At 40.3% G+C, this 22,991-nt stretch overlaps 1 protein-coding gene and 1 pseudogene across 2 annotated transcripts in view; one reads left to right on the top strand and one right to left on the bottom strand.

Moving 5' to 3' along the window:
- LOC311076043 (uncharacterized protein) overlaps nt 1-22,001 on the top strand; it is a 198,364-nt gene extending 176,363 nt beyond the window's left edge. Inside the window, exons 3-4 of the mRNA XM_084103876.1 lie at nt 20,947-21,071; nt 21,192-22,001. Coding sequence (XP_083960002.1) covers nt 20,947-21,071; nt 21,192-21,439 — 373 coding nt within the window. The 3' untranslated portion in view covers nt 21,440-22,001. The remainder of the gene's footprint in view (nt 1-20,946; nt 21,072-21,191) is intronic.
- LOC311076586 (putative inhibitor of apoptosis) lies at nt 12,591-14,224 on the bottom strand (annotated as a pseudogene). Its single transcript has one exon. The product of its transcript is annotated as a putative inhibitor of apoptosis (transcript).
- Nucleotides 22,002-22,991: the final 990 nt, after the last annotated feature.

Raw genomic sequence — 22,991 nt, 5'->3', positions numbered from 1 at the left:
AATAATACTAATCATCATCTCATATTTTTGCATTGCTGTGAGTAGTTGATATGACGGACCACCTGTCCAAAAATGATTGATTGACAGGTGCCCCGCCCCTTCCGGTGACAGGTGCCTGCCCCTATTGGCATAGGATCAAAGGGATCATCAGAGAACAAAGGAGATCAAAGGGTTAACCTTTGACCTGGCTAGCCCTTGATCATGTTTTTGACAGCTAGTTTTGACTTTTGATTGACAGGTTGTCCCCTCCTAGCCCTTGATCATGTCGTTTTTGACAGAAGGTATTAATTGTTTGATGCCTTTTGATATTGACAGAAGGTTTTAATCGTTTGAAGTTTTGATCATTTGAAGACACTGTTATAATAATAATAATAATTCATGGCTATGACAGTTAGTGTGTGTGTGTGTGTGTGTGTGTGTGTGTGTGTGTGTGTGTGTGTGTGTGTGTGTGTTTGAAGTTGGTATCACACACGATCCTCCCTACATATTCCGGGCTGTACTGTGAAAACTGACAAGGAAAAACTGTGGAAGTTTATCTCACACACAAATGTTGAAAAGCCATTCAGTTCTTTAAAATAATATAAATGATTATAAAATAAATAATATAAAATAAAGATCTTACTAAAACCTCACACAAAAAGTTGAAATAAAAAAATTGCAATGAGTCTCTCAAAGCACCATCTCAAAACATAAGAAGCGCTGGTGTCTTTCTCTCTCTCTGTGTGTGTGTGTGTGTGTGTGTGTGTGTGTGTGTGTCATGGGATTTCCCCCTGCCACCCTTTTGAGCTCTGACATCTGAAACGTGCTGTTCAGACACTGATTAAACAATGTCATACAAAAAAACATTCTATTGTTTATAAGTATATAATGAAATGCTTATAAAATATATCTTACTGAAACCAATTCTTTCAGTTTTAGATGAACAAAACAAAAGAATAAAATCCATCCGGCATGTTTAGATAACTAAAGGGCCTCTTTTCACACCACCTGTTTGACCTGCAAAGCTTTCAAAAAGCACCAACCAAAGGGTATGTGTGTGTGTGTGTGTGTGTGTTTATGTGTGTGTGTGTGTGTTTGTGTCTGTGAGAGAGTCACACAAATTCAGCAATCAGGATATCAGGTTCTTAATTTATTTCAAAGTATAATCTTAAAAGTTTAAATGATATCTTTTAAAAATGAAAGATTGTTTAAATAAAATCTTTAAAGTTTGAATACATTCATATCTTTTATTTATCTTTTAGAAGATTACTGTAATGATTTTGTTTAACGGTGACCCTAAAGTATAATTGTTATTAAACATTGTCTGTTCAAAAACTGTACTTAGTTGTCTTAAATCTCATTTATATGAAAAGATTCAATCAGCATTTTTTTTTCCATGCTGGGGTTTCAATTTTTATGGTGGGGGCTTTCCATAGCCATAATGATTTTTGTACCGTAACTGCATATTCGATCATGTACACCTAAACACGACCATCACAGAAAACTACATTTGTACATTTTTCAAAAATGAAATAAATATATAAATAATTTAATATCATTTCTAAGCTGTTTTTCACGCGCACACACACGGTTCTAAAAAATGAACTAATTTCTATGTGCATCATGTCACAGCGTATGTAATGTAAGTCTGCTAACGCCTTTCCAGAGCCAAAGTTTTGTTCACACTAAATTTATTTCAAAGCATAATCGTAAAAGTTTAAATATGATCTTTTAAAAATGAAAGACTGTTTAAATAAAATCTTTAAAGTTTGAATACATTAATATCTTCTATTTATCTTTTAGAAGATTACTGTAATGATTTTGTTTAACGGTGACCCTAAAGTATAATTGTTATTAAACAATGTCTGTTCAAAAACTTTAGATTGTTGAAAAAACGTACTTAGTCGTCTTAAATCTCATTTATATGAAAAGATTCAATCAGCATTTTTTGTCCATGCTGGGGTTTCAATTTTTATGGTCGGGGCTTTCCATAGCCATAATGATTTTTGTACCGTAACTGCATATTCGATCATGTACACCTAAACACGACCATCACAGAAAACTACATTTGTACATTTTTCAAAAATGAAATAAATAAATAAATAATTTAATGTCATTTCTAAGCTGTTTTGCCCGCGCACACACGGTTCTAAAAAATGATCTAATCTCTATTTTAAATTATTATTAATAAAAAAGTTTTATTAAAATCATATCTTCTATTTATCTTCTTAATATGATTATGTTCTTAATATACTTATGTATGATGTAAATGATTTTACTTAAATTGAACCTAAGGTATTATTTTTACTAAACAGCGTCTGTTCAAAAACTTTAGATTGTTGAAAAACTGTACTTAGGCGTCTTAGATCTTATTTATACAAAAAATATTTCAAACAGTATTTTTGTCCATACAACATGTTGTCAAAGTTTGTCACAATGTTTTGTTGGTGTATTGTTTTTAAGAAATCCGAGGACTCCACATTGTTCTTATTTAGACTAAGTTTGTATCATTTGGAATATCACCACACAATTTCAGAGACGCGATGTGCCTCTGTGGTTTACTCGTCTTAATTCAAATCATGATCTTACTGGTAGCTATGATCTATTACACGTATAGACCCTTTTACAGCCCACGTGATCAAATAGTTGCGCGCGCATTTTGGCAACGGAAGTGGTGTTTTTCCCCACTGGCTCTACGTGTTGGCACCTCCGAAAGTTTATCAAAACGGTTTCCCAGCATCAAAATGTCTGTTTGTTGCGTTTACGGTTGCACTAATCGATATTCCACCAAGGGGCTTAAGTTTTATAGGATTCCGACAGGATCACGGCCATTTCAGAATAGTGGCTGCAGGCGATTAAATGTGTTGATTGGAGCGAGGACATAATAAAAAATGCTGCTGATTCTCGCCATACTTCCGTTGCCAATATGCGCGCGCATATATCATCATTGTGTACAAACAGTAAAAGGGTCTATAAGATCATTTTTACTTGTAACTCCCAAACTATCCTTAATCAGTGTGGAAACACACAGGGTGAAACCCTTTACTGAGAATATACTATCGGTTATCTACTCAAAATATATGTAGAAGTTTAAATCCGGTGTTTAAAATCTGTCTGGTGGCCACATGAATAGACTTTGGGGAGAGCTGATGATACTATAGCAGGAAGCATGCCCTTTGACCTCCTTGATTTTGGAGACTTTTTTGTTAAAGATTTCTCCCATCTAGCGGCGACATTGTAATTTGCATTTTAACGAATAGTGCTCTCTAACGCCTCACTTTTCAAATGCGTATTGCAACTACGGTGACCATTATGTGCCAAGAAGCTATGACAACATGTCTTCCAATTGCACTTCATCGAGTTTAACTGTACATGTTCTACTGTTATGCTGCCTAAAAAAATATTTTACACAACCAAGCAATGAAAAAAGCTTGTCATTTAGACAGTAACTTTGACTTACCTGTCGAGAAGAAAGCAGGCAGGCAACTTCAGCACCCCCCTTTTAAAGTCTTTCTCCTTCATTAGCTCTATCCACCTTGGAAAAGCTATCCCGATATTTATTTACATTCCGATAAATTACATTTTTGCTTTTTGGCCACGAGGATTCCTTCTCCTGTGGCTCTACATAACTATGATCCTGCATTATATTGTACCGTGCAGTGCAGCCTTTCAAATGTGCCGGGGCAGTGACAAGTGCCTCTCACTGATCTCCTTGTCCACTTTAGCTGGTCTCAGGCAGCCGGCTCTGAACGAACACGCGTTGATGATAAAACGTGTTGATGTAGCTAGTGCTTTTTTTTTTTTTGTCCCTCTCTGCCATTATAGTTTTTCAAGATGGCGGAATGACATGGAAGCTTCCATGGACTTACCCGTTCCATGTAAATAAAGATAAGAAATTCTTCGCTTACGAGGATAAGTCAGATCATTGACAGAGGTCATTTTACACCAGTGAGGACCTATTTTATGAATACAGACAAATTTCAGATGTTTAATTTCAGATGTTTAAATGACAAAATACCATTTTTCAACCGAGTGAATCTACACATGAGAGGCCTTCAGAAGTCATAACTTCAGGGGTCAACGGTTTAGGCCAGTTGGCGAAAACACTGCGTGTGTAAAAATCAAATACTGTATTACACTTTTCAAAGAATAATCTAGCTTTAATAAATGTATTGTGCTTCTTTCTACAAATATCAACCTGATAAATATGGACTTAATACACGATTAAACAAGATAATCATGCTACCAAATACGTCTGACACAACATTTTAAAGAAAAAAACCATGATAACAGATGATTTTTGACAGTCTTACATAAATGCAGGTTGATTACTAAGTTTCAGGCGTAGTGCAACCATGCAATGTTCAAGAAATCTAATATCGGTGTAATCTTTGCGAGGTCTCACTCACAACGCACAACTTTGTGTTGGGTGATCCAGGCATACCTTTACTAAAATAAAATATTATGGAAGTCATTTCCAAACTGTAATTATGGCTTCATGTTGATTTAAAGTTTTTGTTTGTTTGTTATTAACTAATACCTTTATCTTTTAACTAACATCCAGCACAAAATTAAACACATGTATGAGCTAAGGATGTTCTCTGACCCCAAATAAACAGATAATGGAATGTTCAACATCTACAATATACAGTTAGATATTCTCCTACTTAGTACGTGAGTTGTGCTTAAATCTTTGGGTGTATTTTTACACGGCAGCATATTTTGTCACACCATAGTGATGATTTTAAAGTGGACCAACTTTAAAATCATCTTTATACAGATAGCAGATGACACTGTTTCACATTTTGTATGTTGGACTTTATGTGTTTTAGGTGAAGACCTTTCTTTGAGAGCCGTCAACATTCAGTGTTTATAGAAATAAATGACAATTAAGAATTTAAGTGATAGTGTTTCTGTTTGACTAAATTGATACTTCATTTAGTGCAACTTTCCCTCTATCTACGAATCACACAAAGTGCATGCTGTTTTACACTTAAACTATTACATCAGAATCACATCTGACTATTGCACTGAGAGAGGCATATTCATCAAAGCTTGAGGCTGTTAAACAAAGTTCCACACTTTGGTAAAACCTGCTGATAAAATTGCACAAAAGTAAATTCTAGAGGTCAACTGGGTTAAAAGTAAATGCATCATCATGAGCCATTTAAAACAAATACAGAAAAGCCACTATAGTGATCAGTTTTGGCTTTGTCAATTACGCTGTTTACATCTTGTTTCTTTTTGTGTTTGTACAGTTTGCAAAAAGTATATAGTCTCAGAGTGTGGTCATATAGGAATGTATGAAAAACATGAACAAATATTGCATAAAGAGAATTAAATGACGGTCCTTCTAGTATGAGAGTGTTTAAGACTAAACAAATCATATTTATTTTAGAACATCTTTCTGCTATGTCTACGAAACATATTGCTGTTTTTTCTGTTACCTATTACACTTCAAACTCGTCTAACTATTACTCTTAAAGAGGTGCATTTCGCAGCACAGTCATAGATACACGGTTATTTTGTGTACGTCGCTAAACAACAGTTAAGCTAATGAATCACAGTTGATACGTGGTATTTTTATGTGAAAGGAGGGTTGATTCATTTTTTATTCTGTCCACACCAATACTTTGAGTTTTAAGCATCTGTCTTTTAGGCCCGATCCAGAAAACAGACGTTATGTTTTATGTCTTAATAATTGTTCTTCTTTTTATGAAAACGTGGTAAGCAGTTTTTGGCCTCATCAGCATAATGCCGAAATGTTTTAACATATCGTCAATAACTATTTTATCTAACAATCAACAGTTATATATGTGAAACAAGCTCAGTCGCATTAGAGTTGGATTCTTGTTTATATTGAACATTGTTATTGAACCGCATGTTTAACAGTGCTATTGTTCTCTGCCTCATCAAAGTTCACACAAGTCACAAAGTTCCCTTTCGAGGGAACTCGCGATGCGTCAACGACGCTTTGGGGAACGCCTCCGCGTGATTACGTCTGAAGCACGTATGTCAACTAGTCCAATAGGAAGAATGAGCGTCACGGGCGGGTGACGTCATGACCAGGAAAGGATAAAAGCACATCCGGTGCAACCAGTGTTAGCTTTTTTGCCTCAGCAAAGCGCTATATGTCAAAACTGTCTGTATATTTACTGTTTGTTTGTCACTATATATGTATATATCACTATGGCGAAACAACTATTCAAGCAGTGTGTTCCTCCCTGCCCTCGTTTCCTTACGGGTGGGGATACACACGAGCTTTGTGTAGTTTGTTTGGGAGCGGAGCATGCTATGTCAGCCTTCGAGGGGGCTGACTGTCAGCATTGTGAGCTTCTCCCGCTCCGCATGCTCCGCTCCCGCTTGTCCATGTTTGACGAGAGTGGGCAGGCTCGCGAACCTCAGGGTGCTGGACCCGCCGCTGCCGAGGCAGCCCGGAGAAAGCAGACCTGGGGTTCGCAAATGGATCTCTCGGCGGGGTTGGAGACGGGCTCTGCCTTATCTCCTCCCTTACCCGGGGGATCCAGTGCTCTCTTGCCGGTGTCAGAAGCCCGCCCCGCGGTTTCTTCTGCCCAGGAAGAGAGCCCCATGCTTCAGTGCTCTAGCTCCGAGGAGGTAGATGTGCTGAGCATGGCCAGTGACACAAACACACGAGAAGAAAACACGCCATCTTCTTCTCCCGCACATGATGAGCTTGTAGAGGTGATTACACGCGCTGTTGAGAAATTACATATTGAATGGCCATCTGAGAAAAAAGACGCTCGCCCTAAAAGCAAACTTGACGAGCGTTTTTTAATATCTAGTGTTTCATCTCCCTCGCGGGCACTTCCATTTTTTCCCGATCTGCATAGTGAGATAAGTAGATCGTGGAATAAACCATATTCGTCACGTCTCTTCAGTCCTCAAGTGCACACATATTCTGATATAAGGGGACTGAAGGAATATGGTTATGGGTCGATGCCGCCGGCAGAACAGACGCTCGCGAGCTATCTGTCTCCCGCGTCAGCATCGTCCCTGAAATCACCCGCGTTGCCCACTAAACCGTTAAAAAATACATCTGCATTAGTGGGCAAAGCTTATACAGCAGCTGGTCAAGCTGGAGCCTGCCTGCACACCATGGCAGTGCTTCAGGCTTATCAGGCGGATTTATTAGGGGATATTGACAAGAGTGAGGGGGTCAGTCCCGACGATATTCGAGAGCTTCGTCGGGCAACAGATCTTTCTCTCAGAGCTACGAAAGAGACCGCTCGTGCTATTGGGCGGTCTATGGCAGCCCTTGTAGCTACTGAGAGACATTTATGGCTTAATCTAGCTGAGATTAAAGACAAAGATCGTGCTTTTTTATTAGATGCACCACTCTCACCATCTGGTCTTTTTGGCGATGCTGTCAATATGGTTGTTGAACGTTTTCAAGAAACAAAGAAGCAATCTGAGGCATTTAAAAAATTCATCCCTCGTAAAGTCAAAGCCCCTGAGGATGCTGGGCGTGAGCTTCCTCAAACTAGCACTTCAAAATTTTCTCGTGCACAGCAAAAGGAGAGTGTCGCGTCTCGGGCTCCCCCTTTAAAACCTTGGGGGCCGAGCCGTCATTCTCAGCCGAAGTCTTCTAAGTCTAAGCCGGATCTGAGGACCGTTCTTATGGCTAAGAAGGCTTCGGCTCAAAAGAGGTCCTGACGCCCTCAGTGTCAGACCATTGAGGACAGCCCCTACCGGGGTGGAACGGTGTTCACCTCTTTTTACGGTGCCCGTTCCATTTCGGGGTCCTCAGGAAGCCGTTCTGCCAACCCTGCCACCCTTGGTGCTTCAGGGCGCAGCGGTTTCCAGCGAGTTCCTGACCCGGCGTCAACTCGACATTGCGTCAGACTCGCGCCCTCTGAGGGGGGTTCAAAGACAGTCACTTCGGTTGTTTCCTGCCAGTATGCTTCAGGTCACCGAAGTAGCTGTTCCTTTAATACCAGAGGCCAGTCTCGAGAGACTGGTACCCTTAGTAGATTTTCTGACAGAGTGGAAGAATCTGACGAATATATCTCCTTGGGTCCTGCAAACAATAGAGAAAGGTTACCGAATTCAGTTTGGTTCTCCTCCGCCTCGCTTCAACGGGGTGCTACCTACGTTAGTACACCCCGAGCAGGCTCTGGTAATGGAGCAAGAAGTAGAATCTCTTTTAGCGAAAGGAGCTATAGAGCAGGTGTACTCGCCCGACAGAGAATCGGGGTTTTACAGCCGATACTTCATTGTTCCGAAAAAGGATGGGGGGTTGCGTCCCATTTTAGATCTTCGTCTGTTGAATCGTGCAGTCATGAAACTCAAGTTCAAGATGCTCACACTCAAACAGATCGTGACTCAAATCAGATCCGAGGACTGGTTTGTCACGATAGATTTAAAGGACGCTTACTTCCATGTCTCCATCCTCCCTCAACACAGGAAGTTCCTGAGGTTTTCTTTCGGGGGCAAAGAATTCCAATATCGGGTGCTTCCATTTGGCCTGGCTCTATCACCCCGCACGTTCACGAAGTGCGTAGATGCAGCTCTGGCCCCGCTCAGGCTGCAGGGCATACGCATTCTGAACTACATCGACGACTGGCTTATTCTGGCGGAATCAGAGCAGTTAGCGGTTCGGCATCGAGATGTCGTCCTCGCTCACATGAAGAAATTGGGGTTGAGACTCAATACCAAGAAGAGTGTGCTATCTCCATTACAGAGAACCACTTTCCTTGGTGTGGTATGGGATTCAGTCACGATGCGGGCCACATTATCGCCCGTTCGTGTAGCTGCTATCCTCGTAGCCACGAAAGAGTTGAGGCTAGGCCAGTCACGCACTGTGAGACAGTTCGAGAGACTGTTGGGTCTCTTGGCAGCAGCGTCCAATGTGATCCCCTTTGGCCTGCTGTACATGAGACCTTTGCAGTGGTGGCTCAGGACCAGAGGGTTCTCCCCGAGGGGAAACCCACTTCGTATGATCAAGATCACGCGGCGGTGTCTCCGCGCCTTGGTTATATGGAGGAAACATTGGTTCCTGGCCCAGGGTCCGGTGTTGGGAGCTCTTTGCCATCGAGTTGCGATCTCGACAGATGCTTCCCTCACCGGCTGGGGAGCGGTAATGGAAGGCCGCTCAGCTCAGGGTCTGTGGAGGGGTCATCATCTTTTGTGGCACATAAATTGCCTGGAGATGATGGCTGTCTTCGATGCGTTGAAACATTTCCTTCCAGACCTGAGGGGCCATCATGTGCTTGTCCGCACAGACAACACATCGGTGGTCTCTTATATAAATCGTCAGGGGGGTCTGCGCTCGCGTCCACTCTGCAAACTGGCGCACCAGATCCTCCTGTGGTCTCTGGGCAAATTACGCTCTCTGAGGGCAGTGTATATACCAGGGGCTCAGAATATAGGAGCAGACTCCCTGTCGAGGCAGGGGCTGAGGCCAGGGGATTGGAGACTCCACCCCGAGGCGGTGGAGCTCATATGGGACTTTTACGGCCGTGCAGAAGTGGATCTTTTTGCGTCTCAGCATACGACGCATTGTCCACTTTGGTTCTCCCTCACTCAGCCAGCCCCCCTGGGGCTGGACGCTATGGTACAGACATGGCCGAGGCTACGTCTGTACGCCTTTCCCCCTGTTGCTCTGCTCCCAGGAGTTCTGGAGAGAGTCCGCCAGGACGGAATAAGTCTACTGCTTGTAGCGCCACGTTGGCCGAGCCGGTTTTGGTTTGCGGATCTAATTCATCTCCTCAACGGCCCTCCCTTGGAGATCCCGATCAGGAGAGACCTTCTGTCTCAGGCAGGGGGCACTATATTTCACCCCCGGCCAGAGGTTTGGAAACTATGGGTTTGGCCTCTGAGGGGGCCCAACTTATAGAGAGTGGTCTCTCAACCGAGGTTGTTGAGACCATTCTTAGCTCCAGAGCTCCAGCTACGAGGAAATTATACGCACTTAAGTGGAGAGTCTTCACTTCTTGGTGTCACCAGCATCAGTGGGATCCAGTTAACTGTTCAGTGAACACAGTACTTGAATTTCTCCAAGATCGCTTTGCATCAGGTTTATGTCCATCTACCTTAAAAGTCTACGTGGCGGCCATTGCAGCTTTCCACGCCCCGGTGGGTGGTACGTCATTGGGTCGAGACCCCCTGGTCATTTGTTTCCTTCGTGGCACCTTGAGGCTGAGGCCTGCATCTCGCACTAGGGTTCCGGCCTGGGACCTGGCTATTGTTCTAGAAGGTCTTTCAGGGGCGCCCTTTGAGCCCCTAGAGTTAGTTTCAGAGAAATTTCTGACATTTAAGACCATTTTTCTTCTAGCGATCTCGTCCCTAAAAAGAGTCGGAGACCTTCAGGCCCTTTCGGTTTCTCCCACTTGCCTTGAGTTTGCACCCGGGATGGTCAAGGCATTCTTATACCCTAAACAGGGATATGTCCCTAAGGTGCCAACCAATATTCCTAGGCCTATTGTGCTGCAGGCTTTCTGTCCTCCTCCTTTTACATCTTCGGACCAGGAAAAACTGAATCTTTTGTGTCCAGTGCGAGCACTCGACACTTATGTCCACAGGGCTTCCCCGTGGAGGAAATCTGATCAGTTATTTGTCTGCTTTGGGTCACCTAAGAAAGGTCTTCCGGCCTCTAAGCAAACAATTAGTAAGTGGATAGTTGAGGCTATTTCTCTTGCCTATGAGTCTTCTGGCCAGCCATGCCCTTTGGTGGTCAGAGCTCATTCTACTAGGGGTATGGCGGCTTCTAAAGCCTTATTATCTGGGGTTTCTCTTCAGGAGGTTTGTGATGCGGCAGGTTGGTCTTCTCCGCTCACATTCGTGAGGTTTTATAGCCTGGACCTGGATGCTGCCCCAGGTTCTCAGGTGCTTGGTACTTAAGTTGCCGACAGTTTTGATACAGGCAATTGTAAGTCTGGCGTGTTGGGTATTCTCGTTCCCAAAGCGTCGTTGACGCATCGCGAGTTCCCTCGAAAGGGAACGTCTCAGGTTACGACTGTAACCCTAGTTCCCTGAGAAGGGAACGAGACGATGCGTCGCCCGGCCATACTTCCTGCATCCCTGTTATCGACTTTGCTTCGGCTCTAGAAGCTAACACTGGTTGCACCGGATGTGCTTTTATCCTTTCCTGGTCATGACGTCACCCGCCCGTGACGCTCATTCTTCCTATTGGACTAGTTGACATACGTGCTTCAGACGTAATCACGCGGAGGCGTTCCCCAAAGCGTCGTTGACGCATCGTCTCGTTCCCTTCTCAGGGAACTAGGGTTACAGTCGTAACCTGAGACGTTTTCACCGGAGCATACCAACTCTGAAACAAGACCAAATATTAGCGCGTAACATTTTGGACACCTTTGCTTTTTATGCATCTTTGATTTTGTTTGCATTTCTTCTGAAACACCCTGTTTTGAAACTGTTTAATACGGTTTCATTTTTAACATCATCTTAAAAATGTTCATCATCTTACCATCATCTTCACGTGAGACATTTACATTATACCGTCCTAGTTTTTAAATAACGCTAAAATGTATATTTTAACCCTTTATGCGGATATAGAATGCCGCACAAGGTTATCTGAAATATCTTATCGTTTAAAACATCTATGTAGATCTAGCTATGCTTTTAAAGATACCGCGAAACAAAGACAAGGATGCATCTTTCTATAAGCGACCCTCAAAATCTGTGCATACAACAAAACACATGTATGTGTAAAATGATTTATCAGAAAATTACTTTTGTTTGAAGAAAAACTTAAATCAGCTGGTGCTTGATAACTATTGAAGTTATTAAACACCCCTGAATTCGGTAATGATGTGTTTAATTAATTTTAACTCAATGCGCTAAAGGTCTATGAACTTTAACATCTTCATAGTTGGTCAAATTAACTTAAAGCATGCACAAAATGAATTGCATCCTAACTACTTTCTAAATGTTTGTTACAGAACTTATGGCGAACAATTCACCCATGCATATGTTTAATCAGATTTTGTAACTGGATTGAGTGAAAATAATAAACTTCTTTCTGGCGGTATGACTAAGTTGTATCATTTTTTTATATTTTTTTTTTTAGTTACATTGTTTTTTATTCATCAAGTTAAATGTAAATTTGCAAATCCAAAAACTGTTTGTTACTTGGATGATGAATATCTTTAGCCTGGTAATACCAAACTCTGCTACTTCGCTTTGCTTCGTAGACAGAGTCTGGCATGGCATAATTGAAAAGCATTTTCTTTCTCGCGGGGGGGCGCTTGTCTGAAGTTTAAAATCATTGGTTACCCGTAAGCCAATCACATAACGTTTGGTTATGGCGTGTGTTATGCGCATGCTCAGCCGCATCTAACTTCCACTGTAAACACATGTATGATGCGAAAACAAAACCATCGAGCGAAATACCGGAGTGAACATGGCTGTGAACGACTTTTGCAGATTATGAGATTATCTACGCATCCACGGTACAATCAGTGTCTACGTCATCACGGCTCTCAGCCCGCCCTCTGTTCGTTGATTGGCCGGCTGTTTTCAGGCCGGAGGAAAACGGAAAGCTATTACGCTGTCTCAGACTGAGTACAGAAGCGAAATGAAACTGAGCGGAAGAACGAAGTCTGACGTAGTCAGGCTAGAATATCTTCACTTTATGATAGGAAAGTATGGACAGCGCCTTTGACCAAGCCTCTACATATGGGGCACTTGCGCAGAGAAGGCGCACATTCTTTGCACACAACTAGGTGACCACAGGGGATGAAGACAATGTTCACTTCCTTATCCATGCAAACTTTGCATGTGCGCTCCTCTTGAAGTCTTCTTAACTGTTCCTCCATAGGCAAGTCTGAAAGATCTTGACTCTGTGATGCAGCTTCATTTGTCTGGGCCATCAGTTCTCTCAGCAGGCAGACATCATTCTTCTTGATCCAGTTGCGGAAGACCTCTGCTGCTGCATTTCCTTTCGACAGGACTAACTCAATGAGCTGCCCTGTTTGCTGCTTGACTGTAGTGCAGCTACGAATAATGTCATACTCTTTCTGTGAGATGACGTTCTCCTCTAGAAGATGGTCCATTAAGCTCTGCACACTTTTTAGGCGCTGTGACATGGCAAGATGATGTTTCTTAAGAAAACTAAAACCATCTGATGCCATTTCCTCAGCAAGAAGCTCTTGCTCCTCCTCTCTCTTCTCATCTTCTGCACTTAGTAAATCAGACACCAACTCTTGAACGGTTTTGTAATTTTCTCCACTTGCGAGAATTTTGCTCAGAACGGTTTGCTTCACCAGGCCACGCTCAAATCCCATCTCTAAAGCAGACTTCACCACAGGATTGTTCATCATCATTGCATCTTCTGAACGGTCTTCTCCAGGACCCAGGTGTACAACAGGTGGATCAACAAATTCTCTTGAGTCGCTGTCTCCAATAGTCAATAGCTGTTCAAATAGTCTTGGAAATCTTGCTTGAATCTGACGAACAAACTCTTGGCCCTTTTCTTTCAACAGGTATTCACATCTTGGAAACCACTTAGCATGTTCTACCCATGGATCATCACCAGACTCCCAACATCTGAGTCCACCATCACAACAAAAGCACTTCACGTCATCATTACGACCAACATAGTAAAAACCAGCCTTAGCCAATTGGTCTGGTCGAACAGTTATTCTTGAGGGCCAGTTGACAAATGTGAGCAACCTTTCTTCACACTGTTGCATTGCCGAGTTAGATACAATGGAAAGGCCGCCACCAGATAAAGGTACATTATCTGCACGGTCACCTCGAACGAAGCGGCAGTTGGGGTAATGCCTATGGTGCTCTGATACTGCCCAATCTCCCGGTTCCCAGTTGCTAAGCTGGCCTCCACAACTGAAGCAAGCCACTCTGTCTCCCTGGTCAAGGTAGTAGAAACCACTTTTGGCAAGCTCGGCTGGAGTTACTGTAGCAAGAGTCCAATTCTGAAAGGTGTCAAGGCATTCCTGTTCCCGACGCATGCCAGGATTGTGACAAGCCGGAGGTCGCTGGTGAGACATATCCTCAACTCCACGGGACGAAATGGGACTGGAGGGGGGCCAGGTTTAAGTAACCCACCTGCTCCTCCGTTTGGCCTTAAACGGATGCCGTGGTGGTTGATGTTACGGCTGTCGCAGGGGCGGAAAGCTGTAGGATGGCTACGTTGCGAAGCAGGGGAAAAGGCAGAGTGAGAGAACGACAGGAGGTTTGAGGTGGCGGGTAAACTCTGGATGAAGACATAAAAATGTGACCAGAGGGCGTGTCCACTCAATCCCATGACTAGTGTCTAGTCGTCCATGACAGAACACATAATCTTATTAAAAAAAAAAGAACTCCTGAACAGATAGAAGGTCGACGTAGGGGGTATGTGCTTCCTCCCTCTATGATGCAGGAACCGATGCTAATAACAAAATCTAATTTTGTTCAACACCACAAAATGCCCTTTCTTCTGTTCTGTACACAGCGGGCATATTAGTTGTATCATATGAAAATTCACCACACAATTTCAGAGACGCGATGTGCCTCTGTGGTCCGTGGCGCAGCGCATCCAAGCATGGAATGGAAATGGTTGCCACCTCGGGAGTATTGAAGTATTGAAGTATTGAAATATTTAACCCCCTGAGGTCGACGGTATCGCCGGCGATACCAGCTCGCTTTTTTTTTATCAGTGTAAAAGAAACTCATAAATACTCTGTTTACTTAGATTTTCCATAGGAGTTTCATACATCAATCGATTCTGTTAAATGTGTATTATTTTTGTGTATACTCACAATAAAAACAAAGTGTTGTGCTTTTTGCCAAATAAAGAAAAATAAACACGAAGCGAGTTCTGCCTTCTCTCTGCCAGTAAAGTCCATTCTGAAACGCGTCCGAAAATGAGCAATAACTCAGTGAATACTCAGTCAAACAGGCATACAGACACACAGGCATGAAGCTTGAATTCTCTTCTTTTAAATGAAGTAATTTATATAAAAAACAAATATTCTCATCTTGTGAAATCTGTATTAAAAGAGAGCGATTCCAGTCGACTTCATTAGAGCTAATTCAAATGTAATGTGACTCCGCCCACGGAGAGCGCACGCTATTCAGACGCAAATGGCTGAGGTAATCCGTGCAATCCTGTGAACGCCCCCATCAGCTCGAGAAAACCAAAACACAAGTTTATTCAGAACATTACTTGTTTACAACGTCTCGCAGCGCTGTGAGGAATAATGAGGAATACGAGGAATACGAGCTGAGGAATACTAGTAAGTTTTTCCTTCTCGGGTTTCTGTTTATGAATGAATGAACGGCATAGATGCGCGCTGTTTACCACAGCTGGCAAAAAACAATATTACGTGGCAGTTCTCCATTATGGACGGGAGCGCTCTAAAAAAAAAGCACTACAAGACTTTCAAACTTTCACAGAGACCTCAAAACAGAAAGAACAAATCCTTTCTTTAAAACGAATTTCGTTTTGTATCAATTGTATCTTAATTTTAATAATTTTTTCATTAACAAATTTCCTGGACTTACTGCGAAGATCGCGAGTCAATAGCCTATTGTCAACTTCATCTTTGCCAGAAGTTAAATTTAAATCGCGTGTGTGAATGAATGATGGTGTTTTAGCAAACTGTATTGCTATACTGAGATGAGTAAAAATCGACTGAAATATGTTGAAATAAAATGTAGGCTATTTGTATAAGCAACGTATTAAACTGCAAATTAACAATATGCCCTAATATTTCATGAAAACAACGTTACAGTCAGGCGAAATATGAAAGACAACATCTTGTTGACTAGATTTGGGTACAGTTTTTACTGTAGAATATACTGCCATATCAAATAAGCTTTTGTTTAGCAATTTCTATATATAAATTACTATTTTTGTCAAAAATAAGTCATCAACTAAGATGTTAGCTGTTCCAATGTTGACTAAATTCAAACTAATGAATACATAGATAAAATGTAGGCCTATAATCATTTTTTTTTACAAAGAAAGAGTACACTTGAAATATTGTTGAAATTGTAATCATTGTTGTAATTGTAACCTTTTTAATAAAATAGCAAAACATATTTACAAGATAGATGTAAGCAAAATCTTAAATGGTCAATATAAGTCTTCTTCTAAATATATCTTTTGTCCTTGCATTGTGGCTCAGTCAGTTTCACACCTGAGTGAATGCTCATCATTATGCAGAGTGGGTGGGACAGTGTATTCTCAGGTGTAAACCACTCCTCGTTCACGCCCCCCTCGCATATTGGCTTTCCAAGCAAAACCTGTTTTACATCAATTTAAATCAATGTATGGTTTTATGTGAACGATAAAGCAAGACTATTTTCACATAATTTTGAAGAAAAAATTCTAGGCGAGGACATCCATTAGTCAAAAGTCTTATTGACACATATTTACTATGTGTTTTGTGGCCTTATTTCAGAAATTTTAGTTTTTAGTTTTTTCAATATCCATGCATAAACATTATTCTCTCAAAAATGAAAACATGTACATACACGTGTCTCACATATTATTGTAGCCCTGTTTGTGCTTTATAGAGTGAATTTACACCTTTGCCATTAATATGTTTATAAGCAACTGAAAAAAGCACAAATGTCAGGGCATGTCAGAACATCTCAAGGGCCCCAAAAACAGCCCAGACCCCAGAGGGTTAATCTTTTAACCCTCTGAGGTCTGAGCTGTTTTCTGGGCCCTGGAGGTGTTCTGACATGCTCTGACATTTCTGGTTATTTCTGTTACTTGTGACATTTTCATGGCTAAAGTCTAATTACACTGTATTCAGCACAAACTCTGCTACAATAATATATCAACAGCATGTATGTAAAAGTTTGTAGTTTTGAGATAATGACATTTATGCGTGGTTTGTGAAAATACAAAAAAAAATTCTCACTGAAATAAGGCCATGAAACCCATACTGATTATTTCTTCACAAGACTTTTGAAAATTGTATCACGTAGCCTAGAATATTTGCTCTAAAACTATGTGAAAATCACCCTGATTGCTCATTCAGATAAGACAATATATTGATTTAAAAGTTTTACGACGTGTTTTGTGTGAAAAAGCCTTATGCGAGAGCTCATTAATATGTAAGCTTTTCTCACCTGAGAAAGACAAAGACCCTCCCCTAATGGCCCTATTAGGAGCTATCAGGCCCTGTCATTCTGAGCAACCTTGCACAATACTGTAAATGAGGAGATTTAAAAAAAGAATGGCTTTTAAATTGTTTGGATTTATTTACAACACAACATAGTCCAAAGATACACACAGCAAATGCCAAAAAAGCACTTATTGAAAACAATGATCCAAAGACAGAGACCTTTGTGCCATTCCTAAAAACATTGTACATACCTTTCATTTCCAAGGTGTTTGATTTTCACTTTACCATGTTCATGTTCACTGAAGTCCTCAGTGGCATCTGGGCCCTGAAAAAAAAAGTGAACATACTGACATCAAGAGAAAGGCCTGCACGATTTTGGGAATAAATTTTAGATTTTTCTGGTTAAAATTGCTTTTTAAAATTCACAGAATACACACACACACACACACAAATGTTTCCAACAATATATAATATAATGAACAGTGAACACCAGGTTTGTTGTGCCTTGTAGGCATAAGCTATGCGCAGCGCTGGATAAAATATGATACATTCAAACGTGATCACGATCCAAAATATGATACATTCAAACGCGATCGCGCTGCAAAATATGATACATTCAAACGCGATCGCGCTGCAAAATATGATACATTCAAACGCGATCACGATCCAAAATATGATACATTCAAACGCGATCACGATCCAAAATATGATACATTCAAACGCGATCGCGCTCAAATATAAAACATTATGGTTACCATATACATATCTACGTTTGAGCAGATATCCACAAACACAGTAACAGTAAACACGGGTCTAAATATTATAATATTCACCATATATCTAGCAACAGTTCAACTGCAATGTGAAATTTATGCAACAATAGCAAACTAATATGTAAGTATATAATTTCTTACCTTATCTTTCTTGTCTTCAAATCGGGTTCTTCTTCTTCTGATGTAAATCCAATGTAAGCTCAGGCACGTCTTTCAAACTCGACGAAAAATGAAGTGAAGTGTTTTGTTGTTGAGGTAATGAGCGCGATCGCGTTCCATGTGGAGATTTGCATGTGAATATCTTTTGCGCGAGTAGGCGTGGTAAATTAAAAAATAATTAGGAAGCGTTTGAGAAGCTGGACATCTTGTTGGTTTTATACAAATTACTTAAACAGAGAATATTTGTTTTCGTTTTGAATCCGATCATTTAAAAGTACACACTTAAATGTTTATAAAGGTGTATGGCTCATAAATGTGTGACAAGTATTCGCTGAGTTTTGTTTCAGTTTATAGACGTGCTCAAGAAAAAAAAGTTCACCGCGACGGAGAGGCAGAACGCACACCCTGTCTATTTTCTTTATTTTACAAAAGCACAATGTTTTGATTTGATTGTAAGTGGACACATACAAAAGTAGAAATATCACAGATTCTTTTTTTATATTTCTTTTTTCTGTATGACCATAAATGACGAAGAAATTTAAGTTTATAGTGCTACAATGTGGAGAAAATCCAGCAAAACGCGCCCGCGTATCATGTAGTATTTTTAATTATTCTAAATATTATGTATAGTATAATCATGCTATTTTTATGAGCTCAGACATTACCACAATAATCATTTTTTGTAATATTTTTTTTATTTCAACATTATACTTTCGAGTATACATTGAAGTAGTGAAGAAAATGATAGACCGGCATTACGCACATAAAGTAAAGTAAAACAATAATGACATTTACAGATGGTCTAACCAGAATAGAAAATCTCTGCAGGCTATCATGTCTTGCTCTAGGATGTAGTTGATCAGACTTTCAACTAATTTACCAACGTCAGTTTTTGCATTTTTTGACACCAGTGACACACAGAGATCCGTTACAAAAGTACAAATAGCGAGTATCTCTGTGATTTCGAATTCATCAGAACATGCACGCAACACATCCAGAACTTTTCTGAGGATTACGCCATTCGGCTCTTTGCCGTTAAAAAACATGGGTGTTACATCAGTCCATGACTTTGTCAGGCCTCTTACGACATCCATTTCATTTTTGAGATTTGTCACACGTTTGGTATCCTGCGCACAATCGTTTTTCATATCACACGCAGCATTGATGATCCTGTGCATCAAGCCAACCATTTGGCCTCTAAAATGATCTTTAAACATACAGTCTAGCGTAGCTCTTAAAGGACACTCTTTGCCCGTGGCGCACTCACATGCCGGATGATACTTGTTCTCCATCAGGTTTTGCGTCGCCATTTTTTCAACTTTTCGAATAGTCCACTATTCGATGATGAAAGATGATTTTCGTTCCTGGAATGTTCCTGGAATCTCCTGAGTGAGTCCTTGTGGCACAATCGTCCAGGGTTTGTGCGTTAATGCGTGGAAGTTTGTGTTTTTGGGTCAGAAGCGTAGTTTGCGTCAGGTTCAGGCAAACAGGACTTTCAACTTTTGATCAATGAGATGATGCAGTAGCACAGCAGTCCGCGGCTAATAGAGCTAGAGCCCTTCAGTTAGGAAAACTGGGGTTGTGTGCGATAACTGATGCTGAGCCGGCGCAGAGTTTATCAGGACGGCGATTGGGGTCCACCCACCCTGTTGCGTAGAATGTACGGGGGTTGTCATCAGGAAAGCTTCACATCTCCGTGCTGCTGTTTTGGCGTGCATTATAGAAGTTTGAATCGTTTGAGTCATACACACAAGTACAGCGATGGAGCGTGTGAACACGAGCAGTGTGAGAGGATTCCTGAGATCTTGCGACGATCTGACTGAGAAGATTCGCTGTTTAATACAGAAGTACTTGAGCAGGTGATATTATACGCTTACGATGTGATGTGTCAGTGTGTGGGAGTGACGCAGTGAACTATTTTATGTGTGGATTAAAGAATAGAATAAAAAATAGGCATTTAATGAATACATATTTTATATTTTTTATATCATTGTAGAATGTATTTCTGAGCACCAGACGCTCTCTCTCACTAGCATATGGACACACAATCCCATGCATGCCAAACTATCTAAAATGGTGCCTTCGAAGGGCACTGAAGTTTTTAATCATTATCAACATATTTTTTTGATAAAAATAACTATAAAAGAGTTCCAAATGACACTTATTTTTGAGCTCCACACTTTTAAGCGCTCCAAAGTTCTAACTAGAGCAGGGGGCAGAGTTAAAAAGGAACTTTGTTGTTCTTGTCTAGCCTTAATTTACTGAAGGCTATGGATGTTAGGTAAATGTTTATTAAATTAATTCACAATATGTACACATTCATTATTAATCTTATGCCTAATATGATGAAAAAGGCTGTTATTTGTTTCATCTCCTCCCACATTAAATCACATGTATTATATAGGCCTATTTTAAGTTCAAAATGGTGAAATTAGAAAAAAGTTGATTAGTTATTTTTGTCGTTTTTTAACATTTCTCAAAACATTTCTGTCAAATATGAAATGTTTAGTTTATCTACTTGCACCTTATCTCGCACTTTACGACCGTTATCAGCTGGAACTCGCTCTCAGCGGCTCCTGTGAACATACTATTGTCCTAACATAGACTATTATTGTTATTGTCCTAACATAGACTATTGTTTTAACTCTGGTTTAACCTGTCTGTTCACTGTCCATCATGTGCTCTAACACCTGCAGCATCAGCCGGTTCATTGACTTTGAACTGGTGTGTTATATGAAGAATATTGTTATTTCTGTCTGCCTTTCTCCGTTTGGCTTTGGTTGCCATATTTATGAGCTTATCTGGGCTTTGTAAAAGTGAATGTTTGAACTCTGGTGTATGCTAAATGAAAACAGGTGAACACATGTATGAATGTGTCTGCAGGTGTATCTGACCCTAACAACTAATGACCAACTTTATTTTTGCTATTGTACATACATTTTATTCTTCTAACTGTTTGTCTTTGGTTAACACAGCTGGAGAAGAACAACAGGAAGGTTGGAAGACACAGTAGAGGAACTACAGAATAAATATGGAGAGAAAACAGCATTAAAAAGGATCAAGTCCATAGTGAAGAAAATCAGAAAAAAGAATATCAAAAGTAGGAAAAGATTTATGATTTACTTTGTTAGTAGTCAATATGTTTCTCAATCTTCAATAAGCTTTACTATAATGTTTACATGGTTTTGGTTGTGTATTTAATTGTTAATTTTTTTAACAGATGGTGACGTTCAAATGCTGAGCGTTCAAACACATTCTGGAAACATGACAAATCAGCAGCCTAACAACCTTCCACAACGACAGCATAATAATAATAATAATTCTACATCATTCGGACAGCCATTAATTCAGAACCCTAATCAGCTTAACTTAACAATTGACCAGAAGAATGGTGGAACAATAGTTGCTACAATCATGGTAGAAAACACAATATATGGTGATGTTAACATCAATGTGGTGAGTGTCTGATCATTTAAGAAACAGTTGCTTAGTTAAGAAATGATTTGTGTATGTTATATATATTTATGTATGAGTATTTTTTGTTTTGTTTTTATAAACGGCGCTTTTCTTAGTGATTTGGTCTTTTGAATCTTACATGGATTGTAAGGACACGTGTGATTCCTGTATAAAGATGATGTTTTAAAGTTGGTCCATAGGGTGTGGAAATGAAAGCTTTAGCATAAAGTTCTGCCAGGAAGACTTAATTGGTGCGTCACTTGACCTTTTATCTATCCAATCACATTCCAACACTTGTGGTATAAAAGATCGGTACTTACTCATGTTTGAGTTCGCAGATGCTGACGCTCCAATTCGCCACCATCCTCCCCACCACCTCCAAGTCAAATCCTTCCCTCCATCCTCCCCACCACCACCAGGATGGTCCCTTCCATACCTCACAGGGGGTCGGCTGCGCCCCTGCCTTGGTCTTCAGGCAGGATATGCAGAGTCCGGACCCTCAGATTGCGAGCTACGGACGGGGCCTACGCCAAAGAATCTTATTGCTTGCTTGGTTGTTAATAAATGGATAATTGTCACAGTATTTATTCTCTGAGTCTTTCTGGTAGAACTTTGCATCACTATGGTGTGACAAAATATGCTGCCGTGTAAAAATACACCCAAAGATTTAAGCACAACTATTTACACACATACTAAGTAGGAGAATATCTAACTGTATATTGTAGATGTTGAACATTCCATTATCTGTTTATTTGGGGTCAGAGAACATCCTTAGCTCATACATCTGTTTAATTTTGTGCTGGATGTTAGTTAAAAGATAAAGGTATTAGTTAATAACAAACAAACAAAAACTTTAAATCAACATGAAGCCATAATTACAGTTTGGAAATGACTTCAATAATATTTTATTTTAGTAAAGGTATGCCTGGATCACCCAACACAAACTTGTGCGTTGTGAGTGAGACCTCGCAAAGATTACACCGATATTAGATTTCTCGAACATTGCATGGTTGCACTACGCCTGAAACTTAGTAATCAACCTGCATTTATGTAGGACTGTCAAAAATCATCTGTTATCATGGTTTAGTTTTATTTTAAAACACTGTTTTTTTCTTTAAAATGTTGTGTCAGACGTATTTGGTAGCATGATTATCTTGTTTAATCGTGTATTAAGTCCATATTTATCAGGTTGATATTTGTAGAAATAAGCACAATACATTTATTAAACAAGTTAATGGCCTTGTGTCAGAACACAACAGGTATGAAGATATGTTTGGTTTTTAACTTTTCATTCTAACTTTAAAGCTATATTATCCTTTGAAAAGTGTAATACAGTATTTGATTTTTACACACGCAGTGTTTTCGCCAACTGGCCTAAACCGTTGACCCCTGAAGTTATGACTTCTGAAGGCCTCTCATGTGTAGATTCACTCGGTTGAAAAATGGTATTTTGTCATTTAAACATCTGAAATTAAACATCTGAAATTTGTCTGTATTCATAAAATAGGTCCTCACTGGTGTAAAATGACCTCTGTCAATGATCTGACTTATCCTCGTAAGCGAA

This window comes from Abramis brama, assembly GCF_963993115.1.
Source record: "Abramis brama genome assembly, chromosome: 25".
Lineage (NCBI taxonomy): Eukaryota > Metazoa > Chordata > Actinopteri > Cypriniformes > Leuciscidae > Abramis > Abramis brama.
This window is presented reverse-complemented; position numbering and strand designations above follow the sequence as displayed.